Source organism: Lagenorhynchus albirostris, chromosome 13 (assembly GCF_949774975.1).
Source record: "Lagenorhynchus albirostris chromosome 13, mLagAlb1.1, whole genome shotgun sequence".
NCBI classification, from domain to species: Eukaryota; Metazoa; Chordata; class Mammalia; order Artiodactyla; family Delphinidae; genus Lagenorhynchus; species Lagenorhynchus albirostris.
Genome location: NC_083107.1, coordinates 71,101,323 through 71,120,766, shown reverse-complemented (window position 1 = coordinate 71,120,766; position 19,444 = coordinate 71,101,323). Strand labels below are relative to the sequence as shown.

At 39.9% G+C, this 19,444-nt stretch overlaps 1 protein-coding gene across 7 annotated transcripts in view; it reads left to right on the top strand.

Annotated features, from left to right (window-relative positions):
• Positions 1 to 19,444, top strand: part of UBXN2A (UBX domain protein 2A) — a 42,031-nt gene that overhangs the window by 10,401 nt on the left and 12,186 nt on the right. For all 7 annotated transcript variants that reach the window (XR_009544072.1, XM_060169053.1, XM_060169055.1 and 4 more), the window contains exons 2-4: positions 7,723 to 7,777; positions 13,107 to 13,245; positions 17,506 to 17,612. Coding sequence is in view for 6 of the 7 variants with exons in the window: in XM_060169053.1 (XP_060025036.1) it covers positions 7,737 to 7,777; positions 13,107 to 13,245; positions 17,506 to 17,612 (287 nt within the window). In the remaining variant the exon portion in view is untranslated. The remainder of the gene's footprint in view (positions 1 to 7,722; positions 7,778 to 13,106; positions 13,246 to 17,505; positions 17,613 to 19,444) is intronic.

Sequence of the window (19,444 nt, the reverse complement as noted above, 5' to 3'; positions counted from 1 at the left end):
TACATGTATATATTTTTAAGATACTTCTTTTATCCCAATTTTTATTATGAAAATTTCAAACATATATAAAAATGTGGAGAATAGTAAACTCCCATGTATACTCATTACCCAGCTTCACTAATTATCAAGTCATAGCCATTTTGGTTTCAATTATACTCCCTCCACTTCTCACTCCACTTGATTATTTTGCAGCAAATTCTAGTTATTGGATTTCATCTAGATATTTCAGTATGTAGCTAAAACAAATACTTCATTTATTTATTTTTGACCTCACCACACAGCATTCAGGATCTTAGTTCCCTGACCAGGGATCGAACCCATGCCTCCTGCAGTGGAAGCATGGAGTCTTAACCACTTGACTGCCCGGGAAGTCCCTAAAACAAGTACTTTAAAAAGCTACGGGGGACTTGCCTGGTGGGTCAGTGGTTAAGAATTCACCTGCTAATGCAGGGGACATGGGTTCGAGCCCTGGTCCGGGAAGAACCCACATGCCGCGGAGCAGCTAAGCCCGTGCGCCACAACTGTTGAGCCTGCACTCTAGAGCCTGCGAGCCACAACTACTGAGCCCACATGCCACAACTACTGAAGCCCGCATGTGCCTAGAGCTCGTGCTCCGCAACAAGAGAAGCTACCGCAATGAGAAGCCCACACACCGCAACGAAGAGGAGCCCCTGCTCACTGCTACTAGAGAAAGCTCGTGCGCAGCAAAGAAGACCCAACGCAGGCAAAAATAAAAATATATACAAAAAAATAAATTTATTAAAAAGCTACAATCCCATTGTCACACCTTTAAAATTAACAATTACTCCACATATCATCAAATATCCATCCAGTGTTTAAATGTTCCTGATTCATAGCTTTTTTCCATTTAGTTTCTTTAAATAATAACATAAATATGGTCCATATGTTGTAATTAATTGATATATCTCTTAAATATTTAAAGAGATGATTTCTACTTCTTTTTTCTCCCTGGTAATATATATATTGAAAATGGATCATTTCTCCTGAAGAATTTCCCGAGTTCTGGATTTTGTTGATTGTGTCCCTGTGATGTCATCTGATCATGTTCCTCTGTGCCCTATATTTCCTGTAATCTGATGTTTAGACCTAGAGGCTTGAATGGACTCAGTTTCATTTTTAGAAAGAAGGCTTCACACGTGGTGGTTTGAGCTTTCACACTGAGGCATATATTTATGTCTGTTTTCTTTGTGTGGTGATAGCAGCCATTGATATCATTGCCTAGGTCTGTTTGCATTAGGGGTTGCAAATTGGAGATACTCTAATTCTATAAACCTTCATTTAGCTGAATTCATTTATAAAGGAAACTTCTTTTATTAACTCTTTGATTACTCTGAGTTAGTTCATACAGGAAAGGCAGGATGAATACTTGATTCTTTCCCTTATTTGCCAGTTTTCAAAATAAGTTGGTACCCTACTGTTCTGGAAAGATGACCAGTGAATGAGTTTCTGTGTTTTAATGAGTATCAATATGAACTTGTACTTGATGTGTTTCAATTCATGTAGCTGTTTTTCAGTCCCATCTTTCACCAATGGTAGCCTTTTCAAACTGACTTCTGAATCCTTTTTTTCATTTTGTTTTGTTTTTTCTGGCTGTGCCTTGTGGCCTGGGAGATCCTAGTTCCCTGACCAGGGATCGAACCCAGGCCCCCACAGTGAAAGCATCAAGTCCTAACCTCTGGACTGCCAGGGAATTCCCAACTTCTGATTCCTTTTGACATTAATCCAAGATGTCAATACAAGGCATAAAGTGCATATTTCTTGCCCCAGACCTGGAGACAGCCATTTCTCTAAGAAACTGATTCCTTTTGGTGGGAAACAGTATTTGGAGACCACAAATCTGGGCGGTAGGTGTGCTGTGCTCATTGTTGTCTGATTGCTTATTGCTTTTTGGCCTTTTCAGTGGACAGAGCTACTATGTATTTTCTTAAGAGAAATGATGATGTTCATAATGATGTTTCTGATTTAAAATATAGGATTACAGGATTTTTGCTTGGCTTCTTTGATCTTTATATTTCTATCTCTTTACTCTTACTCTGAAAAAAAATCTTGGTTTTTAGGGACAGATCATAATTACTTCTTTGCTTTATCTCAGCGTCTCTCAACTTCAACACTATTAACATTTTGGGCAATACTTTCTTGTGGGGGCTGTCTTGTGCATTGTAGGATTTTCAGCAGCATCCCTAACCTCATCTACTAGATACCAGTAGCACCCTCCACCTCAGTTGTTGTGACAGCCCAAAAATGCCTCCGGCCATTGCCAGATATCTTCTTAGGGGCACTATTGCCTCCTGGTTGAGACCCACTGCTTTATCTTTATACCATACTTTTCATATAAATAATACTAATATATTATTGCTAATAATATGACTACTAGAAACTTCATTTTTCCTCTTTGGGTTCATCCCACTAGGATATATGGTAAAATTACCATGTTTTAAATTTACGTGAAATAATTCCTCTCTGTCAGTTCAGTTAATTCGTTTCATTTTTACTTTCAGTTTTTAGGGATTGCTTTTTTAAAGTTTAACTTTGTTTTATAAGTACATAAAATATTTACATGGGTCCAAAGTTGATCTAAAAAACAAGATACATTCAGAGAAATCCAGCTTCTGCCCTTACTCCCTTCACCCAGTGCACTCTCTCCCACTTTATAAGTAACCTTAGTATTTATTTTTTGGTTTACTTTTTCATTTTTTCCTAATGTAAACAAATATACATATATTCATGTTCACCTCTTTCTTAGATAAACAGTACCATATCATACATATTTTTCTCCATTTTGCTTTTTTCACTTAACAGCACATCCCACTGTGTGGATTTACCATAGTTTATTCAAGAAGTCCCTATTAGGGGCTTCCCTGGTGGCACAGTGGTTGGGAGTCCGCCTGCCGATGAAGGGGACGCAGGTTCGTGCCCGGGTCCGGGAGGATCCCGCATGCCGCGGAGCGGCTGGGCCCGTGAGCCATGGCCGCTGAGCCTGCGCGTCCAGAGCCTGTGCTCCGCGGCGGGGGAGGCCGCGGCAGTGAAAGGCCTGTGTACCGCAAAAAAAAAAAAAAAAAAAAGAAGTCCTGTTAATGGACAAGTTGAGGCTTTTTACAGGCTTTGCTGTTACAATCAATGCTGTAAATAATACTACAGTGAATAGTGTAGTGTATTCACCTTTTTATATTTTTGCTAAAGTATCATTGGGATGGATTTTTAGATAATGGGATTTCTAGATATACATGTCAAAGAAGAAACAGACCTGGACAGCAGTTAAATCAGTAAAACCAGATTATGTTCAGGAACTATTGTGATAGGGGAAGAGACCTCAGTGTGGAACTGGACTCGATTCTGAATATAACGTGGACAGGGGCTTCCCTGGTGGTGCAGTGGTTAAGAATCCGCCTGCCGGGCTTCCCTGGTGGTGCAGTGGTTGAGAGTCTGCCTGCCGATGCAGGGGACACGGGTTCGTGCCCTGGTCCGGGAGGATCCCACATGCTGCAGAACAGCTAGGCCCGTGAGCCATGGCCACTGAGCCTGCACGTCTGGAACCTGTGCTCCGCAACGGGAGAGGCCACAACAGTGAGAGGCCCGCGTACCACACACACACACACAAAAAGAATCCGCCTGCCAATGCAGGGGACACGGGTTTGAGCCCGGGTCCAGGAAGATCCCACATGCCACGGAGCAGCTAAGCCTGTGCACCACAACTACTGAGCCTGTGTTCTAGAGCCCGCAATCCATAACTACTGAAGCCCACGTGTCACAACTACTGAAGCCTGTGCGCCTAGAGCCTGTGCCCTGCAACAAGAGAAGCCACCACAATGAGAAGCCCACACACCGCAACTAAGAGTAGACCCCGCTCGCCACAACTAGAGAAATCCCACGCACAGCAATGAAGACCCAACGCGCACAGCAATGAAGACCCAACGCAGCCAAAAAATAAATAAATGAATAAAATAATTTTAAAACAAGATGGACAAGTGGGGATTTATAGTCAAAGAGCAAGGTAGAGGTCAGTGGATGGAAAATTATTAAGAGAAACCTCAAAGGTAAGGGGGGATTCTTGCTAAACTGAACTACAAGATTCTTGCTGAAGGCAGGCCAGGGTGATCAGTATCATGACGGGTTGGTGGGGGAGTGCGGAGTGAGGAATTTGATCAGGTATCAAGGGTGGAGGGATTCTGGGTAAAGCTGCTTACCAGGATTCTTGCTAAAATTGGGCTGTACAGGAACAGAAATGGAAGCCCAAGGTCATGCCTCCTTGAGAAGATGCCTCAGAGGAGCCTAACTACAGTTTGGTCAAGGAGAGATTCTTTGTCATATGCATAGGTGACTAGGTAATGCCACATTCCCTTACCTGGATATGTGCCATTTTGCATTCCCACCGAAAATGTTTGAGGCTGTTTCCCCACACTCTCAGCAACAAAATGTGTTGGAAGACTTGTAAGTTTTTGCCAGTCTGATCGGTGAGAAATGGTATCATAATATAGTTTCAATTGCATTTATTTCATTATAAGTGAGACTGACATCTTTTCACATATTTTAGGGCCATTTGCTTCTCTCTTTCTGAGACGTCTCTGTTCATATTTGTTGCCTTTTGATTGTTGGCCTTTTTCTTCTCTGTATCAGTTCTTTATATATTAACCTTTTAGTTGTAATGCCAGTTCCCTTTGTTTATTTGTTTGTTTTTCATCTGTGTTTTTACTTTGTAGGAATTTTTTTTAAAATTTTTTATTACATAGTTAAATGTATCAGTCTTTCCCCTTATTGCTTGTGGATTTGAGTTATAGGAAAGTTGTCTTCTCTTCCAGGTTATAGGGAACTTTACCATGTTTTCTTTAATAATTAAAAAGTTTGCCTTGGGCTTCCCCGGGTGGCGCAGTGGTTGAGAGTCCGCCTGCCGATGCAGGGGACACGGATTCATGCCCCGGTCCGGGAAGATCCCACATGCCGCGGAGCGGCTGGGCCGGTGAGCCATGGCCGCTGAGCCTGCGCGTCCGGAGCCTGTGCTCCACAACGGGAGAGGCCACAGCAGTGAGAGGCCCCCCTACCACAAAAAAAAAAAAAAGTTTGCCTTTTTTTAAAGTTTTTTTTATTGTGGTAAAATACATACATATATAACATAAAATTTGCCATCTTAACCAATTTTAAGTGTACAATTCAGCAGCATTAATAATATTCACAATGGTGTGTAACCATTACCACTGTCCATTTCCAAGACTTCTTCATGGTCCCAAACAGAAACTCTGTGCCCGTTATGCAGTAATTCCACATTCCTCTCTTCTCCCAGTCCCTAAAAACCTCTATTTTACTTCTCTATCTCTATGAATTTGCTTTGTATGAAATATGAATGTAACTAGAATCATGCAATATTTGTCCTTTTGTGTTTGACTTAATTCACTTAATATTTTCAAGGTTTATTCGTGTTGTAGTATGTATCAAAACTTCATTCCTTTTTACGGCTAATTAATATTCCATTATATGTATATACCACATTTTGTTCAGACATTCATCTGTTGATGGACATCTGGATTATTTCCACTTCTTGGCTATTGTGAATAATGCCTCAACCACCAAATCCTTTTCTACAGCAGCTGTACCGTTTTACATTTCCACCAGCAATATTCCGGTGTTCTAATTTCTCCACATCCCTGTCAGCACTTACTATTTTTGTTTTATTAAATAATAGCTATTATGATGTGTATAAAGTGGTATCTTATTGTGACTAGTGATGTTGAGCATCCTGTTCATGTGCTTATTGTCTACTCATATTTCTTCTTTGGAGAAATGTCTGTTCACATCCTTTGCCCAGTTTTGAATTGGTTTGTTTTCCCTGCTGTTTTTAAGTTGTATTTTTCTTGATTCATCATTTGCTTGATAGCTGTAAACCCTTGACTACTTTCCAGAGTTCTAAGTTGGTTCTAATAGTTTCTGCTTGTTTTTCAATGTTTCTGTGGGGACAGGAGCTTGGAGCTGCCTATTCTTTCATTTTGCTGACATCTCCCTCAGGTTCAATTTTTAAATTTTAGATCTTGGATATATCTGGAATTTATCTTGGTAATGGTGATTCCATATGACTGTTGAATTTATTTACAAGTCCATCTTTTCCTGATTTTTTTAAGATCTAATAGTATGGACTCCTCATGGGTTTCTGTTTTATTCAGTAAGTTATAATCCATTAGTATCATTATTTACTTTGATGTTCCATTTCCCAGACTTGTCCAGTGGGAACCCCTTCAGGTGGCTTCAGTGTCCTTTTGATATGTCTTCATCATTCACTGAGCACCATCTTACTTTCTGGTGCAAGATATTTCGGGCTCATTTGTTCTTTCTCTGTCCCAGCCCTGGACTCAGCCTTTTCTCTAAGGAGCCATGATTCCTTTTCTTGGAAAATGATATTTAGAAGCCAAGATGTAGGCTTTTGGTATGCTTATTGCTTCTAGTCTGTCATTGCTTCCAGGACCTCTCAAAGGGCAGATGGCTTGGACTCTTTTAAACATCCATTTGTTTCCTTATTTCTTATATTATTTTTGTTGTAAGGGCAAGAGTATTGCAGAAAGTTTGGGAAAGAGAGAAAATAATCCAGTTTTTTACCCCCCCAAAAATAACTTTTCACCCTTGCTTCTCTCCATTTTTAAAAAAATTGATTAATTTATTTTTGGCTGCATTGGGTCTTCGTTGCTGTGCGTGGGCTTCTCATTGAGGTGGCTCCTCTTGTTGTGGAGGAGCTCTGTTTTATTCCCGTTTAGCCCCTAGGTTCTTCTGACCATTTTTTGGTCTTTTTTTTTTTCTGTTTTTTTTTTTAGATTCCATATATATGTGTTAGCATACGGTATTTGTTTGTCTCTTTCTGACTTACTTCACTCTGTATGACAGACTCTGCAGACGTACTAGAGAATGGACTTGAGGATATGGGGAGGAGGAAGGGTAAGCTGGGACAAAGTGAGAGAGTGGCATGGACATATATACACTACCAAATGTAAAATAGATAGCTAGTGGGAAGCAGCCGCATAGCAGAGCGAGATCAGCTCTGTGCTTTGTGATCATCTAGAGGGGTGGGATAGGGAGGGTGGGAGGGAGGGAGATGCAAGAGGGAAGAGATATGGGGACATATGTATATGTATAACTGATACTCTTAGTTATAAAGCAGAAACTAACGTACCATTGTAAAGCAATTATACTCTAATAAAGATGTTTTAAAGAAATATTGACAATAAAAATCATCTACATTGGAAAAAAAGAATGAGTTTATATTGATTTGATGTTTTATTACTATTGGAGATTGAGTGAAATGTTTACATTCACTTTTGTTATTAAACCAAAGCGTACATTATTTTTCATCATAAATTTTTTTTTTTTCCTTTGGCCGCGAGCACTTGCAGGACCTTAGTTTCCCAACCAGTGATTGAACATGGGCCCTTGGTAGTAAAAGCACAGAGTCCTAACCACTAGACCGCCCCGGAATTGCCCTCATCATAACGTTTATGAAATCTTTCTTTTGTCAGATTATCCGAACCCAAAATTTACTTTTTATTGCTTTACTTTAAGTGAAAGTGACAGCTTTGAGTTAGGTCACTTGTTCTTAAGACCCCTTTAGTGCTACTTTAGGAGTACATAATAACTTAATGGTAAAGAATCTTACTGCATACGCTGGAATGAATTTATTTAAAATACTGTATTAAGAACTTTACCTTATTTTTCTTTTTACTTTTACAGTAAGGCAAAAGAGAATGAAAGAAGTAGATAATCTTGAAAGTATAAAGGAAGAATGGTGAGTTAATTTATGCATTTTCTTTGTTATTAATGCCTTTGTTACCGTCTTTCTCTGTTTTTACATTTCACTGACTTAGTTTTCATTATGATTGTCTGTTAAATACCTAATAGTAATGTACTTTAAAGTTTTTTTTCCATAGCTGCATTAAATGGATTTTAGTCAAGTTATAAATCTTTTTGTGATTAATTTTTTTAAGTGTTAAATTTCTCTCTGCCCACATATTCTTTCTGTTATTTAAGAGGAAAATTAAAGTAACTATTTATTACTTCATTAGCCTCTTGTTGTTATACTATCTTGAAGTCATAGTGGAAATATAAGGGCTTTGGAATCAGATAAACCTAGGTTTGAATCCCATCTCTGTCTTAACACTACTTCTCTGGCATTTGAGCAACTTAGGTAGATTCTTTGAGCTTCAATATCTCATCTAAAAAGGAGGTTGGGCTTCCCTGGTGGCCCAGTGGTTGAGAGTCTGCCTGCCAATGCAGGGGACACGGGTTCGTGCCCCGGTCTGTGAAGATCCCACATGCCGCGGAGTGGCTGGGCCCGTGAACCATGGCCGCTGAACCTGCGCATCCGGAGCCTGTGCTCCGTGGCAGGAGAGGCCACAACGGTGAGAGGCTTGCGTACCGCAAAAAAAAAAAAATAAAATAAGAAATAAAAAGGAGGAAGTGTACATAGGTACCTGAAAGGTTTTTATAAGAATTAGATAGCCAATTTAAAGCACTGAGCATCGTATTAGCATATAGCAGACACCCAATAAATGGTAGATGCAAAGTCTGTCGTTCTTATTAATACAAAATTCTTTATTCTCACTTCTCTGAAGTGGAATATTTATTTTTGTATTATGTTCTTTGTTTTAAATACTTGAAAAGGTAAATATCTTTCATTCATAGTCCATTTAAGGAGACAGGTAAGTATTTACAAATACTTTGTGAACACTTTCTATACCGAACAAATATTACTTATTATTTTTTCACTAGAGTACTTACTGTTTTATATAAATATCTGATACTAACTATATAATTGTGAGGTTATGTCAGGAGCCCCTAAGACTGCCTCCAGATGTGATGATTTGCTTAGAGGATTCACAGGATTCAGCCAATAATCATACTAATGACTAAGCTTTATTGCAATGAAAAGATACTTTGCAAGAGGGTGAAGTCCAGGGGAAACCAGGCATTAGCTTCTAAGAGTCCTTGCCCAGTGGAGCCACCAGGACACACACTTAATTCCTCCAGTAATAAGTTATATAGCACGTGTGAGATGTTGTCTACCAGGGAAGTTCATTGGAAATTAGCCTAGGGTTTATACTGGGGACTAGGCACATATTAAAATTCCATACTCTCATGAGAAAAGTAAAAAGGATAGCAACAGTTAGGCCTGCTATGTTAACTCTTTTCTACGGAGAAATAAGTTGAATGACTGACTTGCTTATTTACTTATTTATTTTTGCCACACCTTGTGGCTTGCAGAACTTCCCCAACCAGGGATCCAACCCGTACCCCCTGCAGTGGAAGCACGGAGTTTTAACCACTGGGCCACCACAGAAGCCCCAGTTGAATGACTAAGTTTTAAAAAATTTTTTGTTTATTAATTTTTGGCTGTGTTGCGTCTTCATTGCTGCGCGTGGACTTTCTCTAGTTGCAGTGAGCGGGGGCTACTCGTTGTTGCAGTGCACAGGCTTCTCATTGCGGTGGCTTCTCTTGTTGCAGAGCATGGGCTCTACATGTGTGGGCTTCAGTAGTTGTGGCTCACAGGCTCTATAGCGCAGGCTCAGTAGTTGTGGCACCCGGGCTTAGTTGCTCCACAGCATATGGGATCTTCTCAGACCAGGGCTCAAACCCGTGTCTTCTGCATTGGCAGGCAGATTCTTAACCACTGAGCCACCAGGGAAGCCCTGAATGACTGATTTTAAAGAGTAAGATTAACTTAGGACTTCTAACAGTTTTGAGGAGACGTAATTCACATACCATATAACTCATCCATTTAAAGTATACAATTCAGGGACTTCCCTGGTGGCACAGTGGTTAAGAATCCGCCTGCCAATGCAAGGGGACAGGGGTTTGATCCCTGGTCCGGGAAGATCCCACGTGCCGCAGAACACCTAAGCCCGTGTGCCACAACTACTGAGCCTGCACTCTAGTGCCCTTGAGCCACAACTACTGAGCCCACGTGCTGCAACTACTGAAGCCTGCACGCCTAGAGCCTGTGCTCCGCAACAAGAGAAGCCACCGCAAGGAGAAGCCTGCGCACTGCAACGCAGAGTAGCCCCCGCTTGCAGCAACGAAGATGCAATGCAGCCAAAAAAAAAAACCAAAAACATATACAATTAAGTGGGTTTTAGTACATTCATAGAGTTGTGAAACCATTACCACAGTCAGTTTTATAACATTTACATCACCCAAAGAGAAACCCCATACCTATTAGCAGTCATACCCCATTCTCCTGTGCCTTACGCCTGACAACCAATGATACACTCTCTGTCTCTCTAGATTTGTCTCTATAGATTTGCTTATTCTGGGCATTTCATATATGTGGAATCATAGAATATGGGGTCTTTTGTGACTGGCTTCTTTCATTTAGCATAATGTTTTCAAGCTTTATAATGTTATAATATGTATCAATACTTTGAATTTAAATAATTAGTAAGGGGCTTCCCTCGTAGTGCAGGGGTTAAGAATTCGCCAGCCAGTGCAGGGGACACAGGTTCAAGCCCTGGTCGGGGAAAATCCCACATGCCACAGAGCAGCTAAGCCTGTGCACCACAACTACTGAGCCTGCGCTCTAGAGCCTGTGAGCCACAGCTACTGAGCCCAAGCGCCACAGCTACTGAAGCCCACACGCCTAGAGCTTGTGCTCTGCAACAAGAGAAGCCACCACAGTGAGAAGCCTGTGCACCGCAACAAAGAGTAGCACCCACTCGCTGCAACTGGAGAAAGCCTGCATGCAACAACGAAGACCCAGTGCAGCCAAAAATAAAATAAATAAAATTTAAAAATAATAATAGGGGATTCCCTGGTGGCACAGTGGTTAAGAATCTGCCTGCCAATGCAGGGGACACGGGTTCGAGTCCTGGTCCAGGAAGATCCCACATGCTGAGGAGCAACTAAGCCCGTGCACCACAACTACTGAGTCTGTGCTCTAGAGCCCGTGAGCCACAGCTACCGAGCCCGCGTGCCGCAGCCACTGAAGCCCACGCGCCTAGAGCCCACGCTCTGCAGCAAGAGAAGCCACTGCAATGAGAAGCCTGTGCACCACAATGGAGAGTAGCCCCCACTCACCGCAACTAGAGAAAGCCCGTGCTCAGCAACGAAGACCCAACGCAGCCAAAAATAAATAATAAATAAATAAATAAATTGAAAAAGAGTAGGGGCATTAGAAGCCTGAGTTCAGTTTCCAGCTCTGCCTACCAATAGCTTTGTCATCTTTGGCAAATTGCTTAAGCTTTTTCTTTACCTAGTAAATGAGGATAAACCATATGTGCTAGGGAGGGTGGGAGGGAGGGAGACGCAAGAGGGAAGAGATATGGGAACATATGTATATGTATAACTGATTCACTTTGTTATAAAGCAGAAACTAACACCATTGTAAAGCAATTATACTCCAATAAAGATGTTAAAAACAAACAAACCAATACGTGCCTTTTAGGTCACTGTGAAGATTGAAAGAGTAAACACATTGAAAGTGCTTAGAAAAGTTCCTAACATGTATTAATAAATGCTTAATAAATATTAGCTATTAAGAGAGGCTTTATAATGTATCATGGCTAGGAGCATAGACTTGGAAGACAGATTAACAGGGTTTGAATTCTGTTTCTGCCACTTACTAGCTGTGTAATCTCTAACATGTAACTTAACCTCTTTGTGACTCATTTTCCTTATCTATAAAATGTGAATAAAAATATCTGCCTTGCAGATCCTGGCACAGCGTAAGCACTATAAAAGTGTTGATTATTGGGCTTCCCTGGTGGCGCAGTGGTTGAGAGTCCGCCTGCCAATGCAGGGGACACGGGTTCGTGCCCCGGTCTGGGAAGATCCCACATGCCGCGGAGCGGCTCGGCCGGTGAGCCATGGCCGCTGAGCCTGTGCGTCCGGAGCCTGTGCTCCGCAGCGGGAGAGGCCACAACAGTGAGAGGCCCACATACCGCAAAACAAACAAACAAACAAACAAACAAACAAAGTGTTGATTATTATCTGAGAAATCTGAGAAATTATCTCTCAGTACATTTATGAATTTTCTATGTGACTTTAGAAAAGATCAACCAGAAACCATCCTTTTATCAAACAAACTCTTAGGTAATATTTCTTATATGACAAAATATAAACACACATACACATACAAAAACAGTAGATGGCGTGGGCAAAATGGAGGAAGGTGGTCAAAAGGTACAAACTTCCAGTTATAAAATAAATAAGTCATGGAATATAATGTACATCATGGAGACTTTAGTTAATAACACTGTACTGCATATCTGAAAGTTGCCAAGAGAGTAAATCTTGAAAATTCTCATCACAAGGAAAAAATTCTGTAACTATGCATGGTGATGGATGTTAACAATTAACTAGACATTGTGGTGATTATTTTTCAGTACATACAAGCATTGAATTATTATATTGTATATGTGAAACTAAAATAATGTTGTATGTCAGTTGTACCTCAATTTAAAAAGAAAGAAAGGAAAAAAAAAACCCAGTAGAGTATTAAACCACTACAGATGAAAGTCTTGAGTGGGAAATTTCATTCTGAAGTGTGCAAAGGAGCAAAACTATGATTATGACTGTTCCTCACACCTTACCACCTTTAGTTTCAAGAGTGCTTTGTGTTACCAAAAAGTACATAGTAACCCCCTTTAAAGCCATTTTGAGAGCTTTACAAAGAACACGTTGTTTTTTTACTCTGGACCAGTGTTTTTCAACCTGGTGCAGTTTTGCCCATCCCACCCCCAGAGGCCATCTGGCGTTGTCTAAAGATGTTTTTTATTATTATAACACTGGGGGGTTGGGGGATGTCCATGCTACTGGCGTCTAGTGGTTAACGGCCACAGGTGCTGCTAAACTTCCTACAGTGTACAGGACAGCCTGCCCAACAAAGGATTAACCCTCCCCAAATATCAATGGACTGAAGTTGAGAAAACCCTGCTCTGGACCACAAGTGTTAATGGCTTCCCGAGGCCACTTATCTACTATGTTAATTCAGAAGAGAGTCTCAACTGCAGGCGTGGAGGTAGCGTGTCAGCTCTAGATCCTTTAACTAGAACAATTTGTGTAAAGTTTTAGAGAATTAGTGGTTAATAGTGCTTATTTTTCTTTTTTGTGTGTGTGTATAGGGTTTGTGAAACAGGATCTGACCACCAACCTCTTAGTGATAATCAACAAACAAATTGTGAATATTTTGTTGACAGCCTTTTTGAGGAAGCTCAGAAGGTTGGTGCCAAATGTTTGTCTCCCACTGAACAAAAGAAACAGGTAAGTGTCCATAAATTTTTTCTTTCCCAGTGCTTCTCAAAATATGGCCCTTTAGAGGTCAAAACTGTTTTCATAATAATAGTAAGGTATTATTTTTTTCACTGTGTTGAGTTTGCACTGATACTGCAAAAGCAATGGTAGGCAAAACTGGCACCTTAGGAGGAATTGAGGTAGTGACACTACTCTGTACACTGTATTCTTTCCTTGAACTTGCAGGGGGAAAAAACACTCGTTTCAATTAAAAATTTCCTTGATGAAGCAGTAAAATTTACACATTTCATTAAATCCCAACTCTTTAATACACATCTTACAAATATTCTATGTGATAAAATATGAAGTGTATGTAAAACATTTCTACAATATACGGAAGTATCTTAAGGAAAAGTACCATTGCTTGAGATACAAGCTGAACACTCTGCTTTTTCATGGTGTACTGTTTTTACATGAAAGTGATTTACAGACAACTAGTTATTCAGTCTTGGATATTCTGCAGACATTTTCTCAAAATGTATGAAGTAAGTCTGACACTTCAAGGGAAACAACTTACAGTGTTTGTTGCAAATGATAAGATATGATTTTATCAACTTTTTTACGTGGAAGTAAGAATTTTGATAATCTGCCATCATGCACATGACAGTTTCCCAAAACTTAAAAGATATTTCTGATAGGATTATTGTCATATTAATAAATGTACCTTTAAGTTTCAGATTCCATGTTCAGATTCTCAACTAACTTTTTTTTTGAATAAATTTATTTATTTTTTATTTATTTATTTTTGGTTGCGTTGTGTCTTCGTTGTTGCACGTGGGCTTTCTCTAGTTGCGGCGAGCGAGGGCTACTCTTCGTTGCAGTGTGCATACTTCTCATTGCGATGGCTTCTCTTGTTGCGGAGCACAGGCTCTAGGCGCGCAGTCTTCAGTAGTTGTGACACATGGGCTCAGTAGCTGTGGCTTGCAGGCTCTAGAGTGCAGGCTCTGTAGTTGTGGCACACGGGCTTAGTTGCTCCGCGGCATGTGGGATCTTCCCAGACCAGGGATCGAACCTGTGTCCCCTGCATTGGCAGGCGGATTCTTAACCACTGTGCTGCCAGGGAAGTCCCTCAACTTTTTTTTTTTTAAATTGAAGTACAGTTGATTTAAAATGTTGTGTTAGGAAATTCCCTGGCTGTCCAGTAGTTAGGACTCTGAACTTTCCCTGCTGAGGGCACAGGTTCAGTCCCTCGCTGGGGAGCTAAGATCCCACAAGCCACGCAGCATGGCCAAAAAAAGAAAAAAGTTGTGTTAGTTTCAGATGTACAGTAAAGTGATTCAGTTTTTTTATATATATATATATATATAATATATCTAATGTATATAAAATATATATATGATATATATAATATAAAATATGTGTAATATATATTCTTTTTCATTATAGGTTATTACGAGTTAGTGAATATAAGTTCCCTGTGCTATGCAGGAGGCCCTTGTTGTTTATCTGTTTTATATGTAGTAGTGTTTATCTGTTAATCCCAAACTCCTAATTTATCCCTCACCCCACCTTTCCCCTTCAGTAGCCATAAGTTTGTTTTCTATATCTGTGAGTCTGTTTCTGTTTTGTAAATATATTTACTTGTATCAGTTTTTTAGATTCTACATATGTGTTACCATGTGATATTTTCAACTAACTTTTTTTTTTTTTTTTTTTTTTTTGCGCAATACGCGGGCCTCTCACTGTTGTGGCCTCTCCCGTTGCGGAGCACAGGCTCCAGACGTGCAGGCCCAGCGGCCATGGCTCACGGGCCTAGCCGCTCCGCGGCATGTGGGATCTTCCCAGACCGGGGCACGAACCTGTGTCCCCTGCATCAGCAGGCGGACTCTCAACCACTGTGCCACCAGGGAAGCCCTCAACTAACTTTTGAGATACTACTACTTACTACATTTTGATGTAGTATCTTGGAAAAGCTATTAAAATGCTTTGTGCAACTACGTATCTGTTTGAGGCTTGATTTTTTTTTTTTAATGTACTTCAATCAAAATGCCATATCACAGCAGACTGAAGGCAGCAGCAATTATGAGAATCTAGCTGGCTTTTCGAAGTCAGACATTAAAGAGATCCCTTTACTCTAATTTGCCTTTTATTTATTTATTTTTATTATTATTATTTTTTTTGCGATACGCGGGCCTCTCACTGTTGTGGCCTCTCCCGTTGCGGAGCACAGGCTCCGGACACGCAGGCCCAGCAGCCATGGCTCACGGGCCCACCCGCTCCGCGGCATGTGGGATCTTCCCGGACCCGGGCACCAATAATGGATCTCTTGGACTGAGTCTCTTATTATTTCTCCTGTTTTCCACCTCTTCGTTGTTTTGTTCTATTTTAATTGTAATATTTCTTCAACCTTATATTCAATCCTTTTATTTAATTTCCATTTTAAGTTTCTAAGAGCTCTTTTGCTCACTGAATATTCCCTCCTACTCCCTTTCAAACATCCTCTCTTATATAAGTGTATTAATTATCATTTTTGGATTTTTGTGTTTAAGTTTCTTCTGTTTTCCTCAGTGTCTTTTTTTTTTTTTTTTGGCGCATGCAGCTTGTGGGATAGTTCCCTGACCAGGGATTGAACCCCGGGCCCTCAGCAGTGAAAGTACCGGTCCTAACCACTGGACTGCTAGGGAATTCCCCTCCTCAGTATCTTTATGTGCTCTTTTCCTATTTGTTCTGTTCTCATTCTTTTCTTTTCTTTTTTTTAAATTAATTTTTATTGGATTATAGTTGATTTACAATGTTGTATTAGTTTCTGCTGTACAGCAAAGTGAATCAGTTACACATATACATATATCCACTCTTTTTTAGATTCTTTTCCTGTATAGGTTATCACAGAGTATTGAGTAGAATTCCCTGTGCTATACTGTAGGTCCTTATTAGTTGTCTGTTTTATATATGTGTTACTCCCAATCTCCCAATTTATCCCTCCCTGCCACTTTCCCCCTTGGTAACCATAAGTTTGTTTCCTACATCTGTGACTATTTCTGTTTTGTAAGTAAGTTCATTTGTACAATTTTTTTAGTTCTCATTCTTTTCTGTGAGTACCATGAGAGCAGAGTCTTGGCAGTTTGGTTATAGGTAAAAAAAAGAGGTAATATAGTATAGTGGTTAAGAGTATGGATTCCAACCCCAGCTCCACCCTTACTGACTATGTAATATTGGGCAATTTAATTGATCTGTGTTTCTAATTTCCCATCTATAAAAAGGATAATAATAATAATACCCATCTTCTGTAGATTTTAGGAGGATTAAATAAATATATGTAGGGAAAGTACTTTAAACAGTGTTTGGTACATGTAAGTGTACACACAAGTGCTCTCTCAGGTAAGTACATAGACAGATAGATAGGCAGGCAGGCTAATAATATATGCTATCATTATTGTGATTGTTTTCCCTAACATCTTAATGGAGTGTCTGTTACGTATTAGGCACTCAATAAACATATGCTGAATGAATAAATGCTAGAGACAAGGGAAGGCCTCTAATAGTCTGTTTTCTTAAATGGATTTTTCAGTCCTTCTGTGTTCAGCCTGAAGCATCCCTGCATTCTACTGTATTTCTGAACCTTTCTATATTTCTACAGTGACTTCTTTGATTGAATGAGTGAATAAATAATGTTCTTAGGAGATGATCAACAAGATGTTGAGAGATTAAATATTGATAACAGTAACACTGATAGTTTATATTTGAAGGAATAGCCATTAATTACTCATAGTTTTTTTCCCCCCTTTATTATTCTTAATGTTCAAAGTCTAATGTTCAAGTCATTTCAAAGTCCTTCTCTAACTGTTGAGAAGTCTGTTCTGGCCAGAAAGCTTTAGTGTCCTCTAAGACAGGGCACAGAATATTTTTGCAAATGACCTCTCTTAAAGAAAACTATTAATGAATTATTTAAAAATATTATTCATTGTTAACCATATTTTATGTGTACATTATAATTTTTGATATTTTACATTTGAAGCTTGCTGTTAAGAACGGTATATTTAAAAAATTTGTAGCTGTGTGTGGTGATGGATGTTTACACTTATTCTGTAATCATTTTGCAATAGATATGTGTATCAAACCATTATGTTGTATACCTAAGACTAATACAATGTTATGTCAGTTATATCTCTACTTTAAAGAAAAGATTGATATATAAAATATACACTGATAGAAGAAAGTTTCAAGGGACTTTTAGTTTATTAGTACATTTCATTTATTACATGATGCATTTTGTTTCTTACTGCTTTGCAGGCAGATGTAAGTATAAAATTATGGAAAAATGGATTCACAGTCAATGATGATTTCAGAAGTTATTCTGATGGTGCAAGTCAGCAGTTTCTGAACTCCATCAAAAAAGGGTAAGCAATCTTTGTAAATAGAGGGATATTTTATTTATTTATTTATTTATTTATTTAAAATTTATTTATTTTTGGCTGTGTTGGGTCTTCATTGCTGCCCACGGGTTTTCTCTAGTTGTGGAGAGTGGGGGCTACTCTTCGTTGCGGTGCGTGGGCTTCTCATTGCGGTAGCTTCTCTTGTTGCGGAGCACAGGCTCTAGGCTCGTGGGCTTCAATAGTTGTGGCACGTGGGCTCAGTAGTTGTGGCTCGAGGCCTCTAGAGCGCAGGCTGAGTAGTCGTGGCGCAAGGGCTTACTTGCTCCACAGCATGTGGGATCTTCCCGGACCAGGGCTCGAACCCGTGTCCCCTGCATTGGCAGGCAGATTCTTAACCACTTCACGACCAGGGAAGTCCAAGAAGGATATTTTAGATATATTTCATTTAGAAGATTCCTTTTAATGTTGTTCACATGTTCCTATGCATTCAAAGACACTTTTTCTTTTATAAATACAGATTTTTTCATAAGGTGAGTTTTCTTAAAAGAACCACAGCTGTAATTTTGAAGGGTCAGGAATTTGAATTCTGACCAACCAAAATCTGACTTAAATTAATTCACTTTTTTTTTTTTTTTTTTTTTTGCGGTACGCGGGCCTCTCACTGTTGTGGCCTCTCCCGTTGTGGAGCACAGGCTCTGGACGCGCAGGCTCAGCAGCCATGGCTCACGGGCCCAGCCGCTCCGCGGCATGTGGGATATTCCCGGACCAGGACACAAACCCGTGTCCCCTGAATCGGCAGGCAGACTCTCAACCACTGCACCACTAGGGAAGCCCTACGTGTCTTTTTTTTTTTTTTTTTAAACTGCGTTGGGTCTTCCTTGCTGTGTGCAGCTTTCTCTAGTTGCGGTGACTGGGGGCTACTCTTTGTTGTGGTGCGTGGGCTTCTCATTGTGGTGGCTTCTCTTGTTGCGGAGCCCAAGCTCTAGGCGTGTGGGCTTCGGTAGTTATGGCACGCGGGCCCAGTAGTTGTGGCTCGCGGGTTCTAGAGCTCAGGCTCAGTAGTTGTGGCACGCAGGCTCAGTAGTTGTGGCACACGGGCTCTAGAGCACAGGCTCAGTAGTTGTGGCGCACAGGCTTAGTTGCGCCGCGGCATGTGGGATCTTCCCAGACCAGTGCTCGAACCCGTGTCTTCTGCATTGGCAGGCAGATTCCTAACCACTGTACCACCAGGGAAGTCCCAATATTATATATATATATATATATATTTTTTTTTTTTTTTTTTTTTTTTTTTTTTAATTTTGACTATCTTGGGACTTCCCTTGTCATGCAGTGGTTAAGAATCCGCCTGCCAGGACTTCCCTGTACTTATTTTGGTCAGTTTTTATTTCAGAAGAGTTGATAGTATTCTACATCTAACCAATTTTTAATATATATACACATATATAGGTCTGTATGTATGTATGTGTACAACGTATATACAGATTTTAAATGGCTCTATATTATGTAATATAATTAATTTGGAATCTTTTTCAAACTAATACAGAAGTTGCAAGTGTGGTACAAAGAACTTTTCTAAAAGCATTTGAGAGTAAGTTGCTAAAGTAAAGTATTCAGGATGATGAGGCTTCAGTTTGTATTTTTATTAAAAAGGAAATATATTTTCCTATGTAACCACAATACAACCATCTATTGATGTATAATATTATTACCAATTATTCCTCAGAATGTATTCAAGTTTCACTTTTTATCTTAATATTATCCTTTATAGCAAAAGCATCCAATTCAGAATTACACATTGCTTGTAAATGTCATGTCTCTTTAGTCTCCTTCAGGAGGGAACAGTTTCTCAGTTTTTG